A 6,297-nucleotide genomic window follows, 5' to 3' on the forward strand; every position below is an offset into this window, starting at 1 on the left:
GTGCATTTGGTATCAGTTGCCACGCTGCGCGAAATAACCGCTCATATGTTTCTTGTGCTTTGTTCGGTAGTAAACAGTACAACGCTGGGACAAGGTCGCCATGTCGTGAAGCATGGATAGAGCAAACCTGTGAAAATATTGGCGGGGTAACCTTGAACGTCCCATCAGCTTGCCAGTTTTCTGATAATTCTAGTACTCTTTTGCTCTCTTCGGTGCCAAAAATTAATATCCTATTTTCTTCAGCTCCTGAGTCATACTGCAAAAAAAGTTCAGACCCCATAGCATCATCTAAAAGAATATTTTTGTACGAGTCAGGTATTTCTAAATCTGTGCAGTTCAGTGGATTTGCAGGTGCTGCAACAGTCCTAAGTCGTGTTCGTTGTATTGATCTTTTCAGATTTTTTTCCACAATATGCGCTCTGACGGCACCTGGCAATCCCACTGTCGCGTCAGATATGATATTTGCTGGTGTGGATGTATCGTTAGCGTTGCCAGCGCGTTCCTTGACGACCGTAAGTAGTTTGGCCACTTGAACATGTCTCTCTTCTTGTAGGTGACTGTGTTCGTGCAACTCTTTCGTGACTAAGCCATCTACAGTATGGAGACGTGCCTTACAAAAACTCTTGTGGTAATTACTGCATCTCCAGAATGCAGTTTTCCCGTCTGAACTTTGTCCATCTCTCCAGAAAATGTAATGGTTGTAAACTAGTTTTTTCTTACCTCTTTGTGAGATTACTTCTGCCATTTTCAGACCTTAAAAATCAGTTTTATTCTAAAAGTGTCGGCATCTAGTCTGCAAAAGTATCTCAATTTAGTATCTCAATCACGTGGCTATAGGCATTACACCGGGTTTACTGGCAACTCACTTAAACAACACAAAGTCGTAAATGTACAAAACAAGATCACTTGATTCCTGTCTGTTCAATCTGCTGATTCTGCTCATCTGCTGTCTCACTCTCCAGTCTCCACCTGCTGGGCTTCTCCAACTCTTTTTGCAATTTACAATTATTAGCATAACCATAACCAAGACTTAAAACTAGGGGAGTCCTGACGTACAGCTTCAATCTGACAATTTACTTAACTAAAGTGTCCATTGTTATTGCAATAAGTCCATTGTTACAACATGAGATAGGCTACAACGCATTGTTTCATAATCTCATCAAACAACTCGTCTAGACTGGGAAAATGTATGTAACAATAAGAAATCTATGAATATGGGTCACCGTACAAGGGGCCAAAAAACTCTACGAGTGGCAACCTTGACTGCAATACACATACTGGATAGTGACTAGATAGTGAATTAGAATTTTGACCTTTTGACGGCCAATTTGTCGTCGGTTAATTTGATCGCCGGCCAATTTATCGACGGTTAATTTGATCGCCGGCCAGTTTATGTCACAGTCAGTTTGTCTGCGGTCAATTTACGTCACGTTCAGTTGACCCCGGTGAGTTTGTTCGCGGCCACTTTCCCGCGGCCATATGTCGTGGAACCAACAAATTCACCGGCGACAACTGGTAGTGGTCAACTGACCGGCAACAAATTGGCCGGCGATCAAATTAACCGTGACGTAAATTGGCCGGCGATCAAATTAACCGTCGATAAATTGGCCGGCGATCAAATTAACCGGCGACAAATTGGCCGTCAAAAGGTCAAAATTCTAATTCACTATCTAGTCGCGCATCAGCTTTAATCCCAGCCAATTAAGTATGTGTATTGCAGTCAAGGTTGCCTGATTTGTCAAATAACAGTTTGTGTAAATTTTAGTGCCCTTATTATGTAGTGTCATATGTGTTTTGCAGTGAACTTCTTTTAATGTTGTTACTCGTATTTCTCGTATTTCCGGAAATATTTCTGTTAATTTCAATAAATGTTTCAATGTGTATTGAAATAAAAAAAAAATTTTGTTAAAAACAAAGGAAATAGTTACAAACAAATATTTACTTTACATATCATATACTACCATCAACTTAAACACAATAATTCAGCACTTGCACGGTCAATTTACCTCCCGGTCAATTTTCATTCCGGTAAGTCTGTTCCCGGTTAGTTTGTTCGCGGTCAATTTACATCACGGTCAGTTTGTTCGCGGTCAATTTACGTCACGTTCAGTTGTCCCCGGTGAGTTTGTTCGCGGTCATTTTCCCGCGGTCATATGTCATGGAACCGCTGAGAGCATGTTGCAATACATGCGCGACTGACGTGTACACTGAAAAACACACTCGTAAAGGGAATAATGTTTTGTCATGTAACCTGTTTAATTAAAATAAAAATAAGTGATGAGTAGGAGTTTCTGCAAGTGCCGGCGGGCCGCATAAAATGGGCGTGCGGGCGGTAGTTTGCCCACCCCTAGGCTAGAGCAATCAGAATGATGTATAGTTTGCGTTGTTTTTGAGTTTGGGAATTACCCTACCAGTTGGCGTGCTTAAATATCTTCGGTCGCGTGTAGGTTTAGGTTAAATATTGCCATGGAAGTAGCTAAAATTGTTTTTAAGCCAAAAATTCTGGTGTTGATTTTGCGCCTCCATTAAAAAAGTTACAATCATATTTTTTATGGTATTTCATGGGACATACGTTCTACCGCCAATAGCAATACTGGAGTTAGTCCAGCTAAATTATTATTTAAGCGAAAAATACGTACCAAGTGTCATTAATCGTGTTTTCATGACTTACAATTTGCTCGTTATCGTGATGCAGAATTTAACAAATAAGCAAGGATTATGCAGACTTAAGATAGTGTGATGTGCATAGTGGAGTTAGAGCCGGGGACGCGGGACGAAAGTATTTTTAGTGAATTCCCGTCTCCTCCAGACACCTTTTCTGATATAGAATCGGTTCTGAGCAGTATTTCTCAAACTGCCTTCCTCAAACACCAACTGTAAGAAGTTGTCAGTGGTTTTTCCTCCTCAATGGATGTACACTACAACGGATTGACGGATTATTGATGGCCTTATCCCGTATTTTGGATCCGATCCTCAGCGCGTTTATCTTTATCTTGGAAATCCTCGCCATGACATGGGCTTTCGTCCACACTATACACTTTATTCGTTCAGCCCCTAGACACTGGAGCCAAACCAAGCAAGCTTTTGCCAAACTTAAAGAATGGTGAAAAAGCAAACCAACTGATTACGGGTCTCTACGTCCGCTGACTCCTATGCCCGGAAGAAGATGCATCCTGCCAGACCGCCCAGAGACATTGTATGCTCAAATGATTCAACTTCGATTCGATGATTCGATTCAATGATTCGATTTCGTTCATCTACCAATCCCAATGCTCCTCCAGTTTCTCCACAGATGAACGAAAACTTCGATGAAACTCACACCGTATAATCAACTAAGATGCACGTATCATTTTTTCTCTCCGCATGCTGTTATTATAACCGCTATTCGCTCACGTTCCCAATTACTACCGTTTTTTTATATCATCGCTTACATTCTGCTTCTACTCATTTGTTTGTTCGCTTCCGCCTGCGCTTTTCTACCATTAAAATTTACAAAGAAATGTATAAAATTCCTAATTTGACTACGGAAATCTAGCCAAAAAATAGATATAATTTTTTTGTTGTTGCTTGATTGTTTGTAAATTTTCCTTTTTAATATGCTTACTAATCCTTCTTAACGCTCGTTCATCGTCACATTGATTTCATTTCATTCATGTTTTCTTACCCTACTAATGCTTGTTGTTAATGCCTTCTTATCAGTAACCATTATGCTCGCCAACCGATTCTTCTTGCTTGCAATTGTTCCTTTTTGTAACGATCATTGTTTGATGCTTTCTCAATATCCTTTATATACCAGATATCTTCCACTAGTACCAGTGTCGTACCGAAACCTGTCCCTCTCATGGGTTCCATGACATTTGACCGCGGGAAATCGACCGCGAACAAACTCACCGGGGACAACTGAACGTGACGTAAATTGACCGCGAACAAACTAACCGGGAACAGACTGACCGGAATGAAAATTGACCGGGAGGTACATTGACGGTGCAAGTGCTGAATTGTTTCATAATTTCATCAAACAACTCGTCTAGACCGGGAAAATGCATGTAACAATAGGAAATCTATGAATAAAGGTGAAAAAACCGTAGGGTCACCCTACACCCTACAAGGAGCCAACAAACCCTACGAGTGGCAACCTTGACTGCAATACACATACTAAATTGGCTGGGATTAAAGCTGATGCGCGACTAGATAGTGAATTAGAATTTTGACCTTTTGACGGCCAATTTGTCGCCGGTTAATTTGATCGCCGGCCAATTTATCGACGGTTAATTTGATCGCTGGCCAATTTACTTCCCGGTTAATTTGATCGCCGGCCAATTTGTTGCCGGTCAGTTGACCACTACCAGTTGTCGCCGGTGAATTTGTTCACGGTCAATTCACGTGATCCCCTCTCATGGTGACATCGTATATTCAAATATGTCTACCGTTTTCACTCAGCAGAAAAAAGGAGTCACCTGACTAACGGCTAGCACAAATATGATTTTGAACATTCAACCAAATAAAAAGGTTTGGATAATGTCGATAGCACGTTAAACCATTTGATGGTTGCGGATCAAGTTAAAAAATGGTCTAAACTTTAAACTACATCCTGTTGGGTTTTATCTAGATTATAATCTTGAAGAAATCCTTTTTGGCTCATGAGGGTATCCTTACTGTATTGAATCAATTTCTCTGTATAATCATTTTTTAACGTTCCAAGTAAAGACATAACATACAAAAGCTATTATCTTACTCTTAAACTCAATACGTTCCTTTTATACAATATTTTATAGTCTTCCAGGAGGCATTTAGTTACCGAATTATAGATACTCATTTATAAACTTTACTTAAGTTTTGCAAAATATGCTATACAAACCCTGCAGACAACCGCGTTTCGTCTCCGAAACTGAGGTGTGTACACAGTTCTTAAATGCTGGTCAGGGTATGCTTGCAATCTTGCATACAAAAATAAATACTTTGATAAACACGTTTAATGTATGCAGTAAGTGATTGGTTGATGGCACATTTGTTTTCGGCTCTAAAAGTTTGGAGGTTGCCGTCAGGTTTAGGAATTAGGCTTGCAAGGTTAGAAACTAAACTTCCAAATAAGAAAAAAAGCTTACATGTTTACAGAGAAAAAAGTTTATGATCAGAAAACTTCACGCTGAATCATGCGACAATTTTACGTCACAATGCCTGGAACAAATTTGACTTGACTTTGGTATTCGGTACTGTTTCAAAATAATATGGTTGTAACTTAGTGCATAATGTGGTTACTTTGTCTGTACTCGGGAGTCGGCAAAAGTACTTTTTTTTATAACGGATACTGCTGCAAGCGCAGTTTTTTAGCATTTGTATAATTTAAACAAATAGGCTTACACGCTAGAAGCTAGATAAATAAACGCATAGCTACAATTTAGCCAAGTCGGATAGGTAGCCGAGTGGCTTGTGTTTTGATTCGTTACCCATAGGCGCTATATCGTTACAAACTTACAATGCCTTTGGGCAAGGCTTTAACGACACTTGCCTCCTGTTCAGTGAACATGGTGGACAGTTCGAAATTCGGGCAATACTAGGCTATATAACAATATAAAAAAGGTGTTACAATCGCAACTTTCAAAAAGGCTAGCTCGGTATTAGGGGCTCGAGCGATTAGGAATCATCACCAGATTTAGGCTTAAGTCGTGAAAAAGGCTGTGCTAACTAAACAGTTTCCCCAGTTCAATGATAAAGATTATCATGCTATCATAAAAGGTCAAAATATTTGACGGCCCTTTCGTCTTTACTAGACAGATTAGTCTATGTTATGTAGATTAAAAAAAGATTATCGAGCGCTAAAAGTCATAAACTGAAGTGGCTAAGAGACGATCGAGTGAAACATTAATTTGACACTAAAACCATTGATAAACTTACCACCGGCACCAATCAGCATGATTATTGAACAGATCTTTATTGACTGCAATCCATTATGCTGCATGATGACAAGTTAATAAACAAATATACAACAAAGCATGAACGAAAATTGCAGCGACTCTAAATCTAAAATATAGCTTTATAGTAACAAAATAGACTAACAGTAGACAAAGTAAATACAAAGTAGACTAATCACTAATCACAAAGTAAGTAGTAAAAACAAATGCTAATTGGCTGGGTAAAGCTGAGTCGATATATAGCTTTCTATTGTTCTATGGCGATTGTAATAGGGAATTCTAATGAACTATATCCTTGGTTAGTCATGTTATTCAAATATTGAATTCCTAAAACTGACATGTTTGACACAATATGAGTGTTTTCAAGTAGCGTCACATTTTATAG

The 6,297-nt window shown here is 39.3% G+C and overlaps 1 protein-coding gene across 1 annotated transcript in view; it reads right to left on the minus strand.

Annotated features, from left to right (window-relative positions):
- LOC143462314 (beta-hexosaminidase-like) overlaps positions 1–6,021 on the minus strand; it is an 86,321-nt gene extending 80,300 nt beyond the window's left edge. Inside the window, exon 1 of the mRNA XM_076960428.1 lies at positions 5,896–6,021. Within this exon, the coding sequence (XP_076816543.1) occupies positions 5,896–5,959 (64 nt within the window). The 5' untranslated portion in view covers positions 5,960–6,021. The remainder of the gene's footprint in view (positions 1–5,895) is intronic.
- Positions 6,022–6,297: the final 276 nt, after the last annotated feature.

The sequence above is a fragment of the Clavelina lepadiformis genome, chromosome 6 (genome assembly GCF_947623445.1).
Source record: "Clavelina lepadiformis chromosome 6, kaClaLepa1.1, whole genome shotgun sequence".
NCBI classification, from domain to species: domain Eukaryota; kingdom Metazoa; phylum Chordata; class Ascidiacea; order Aplousobranchia; family Clavelinidae; genus Clavelina; species Clavelina lepadiformis.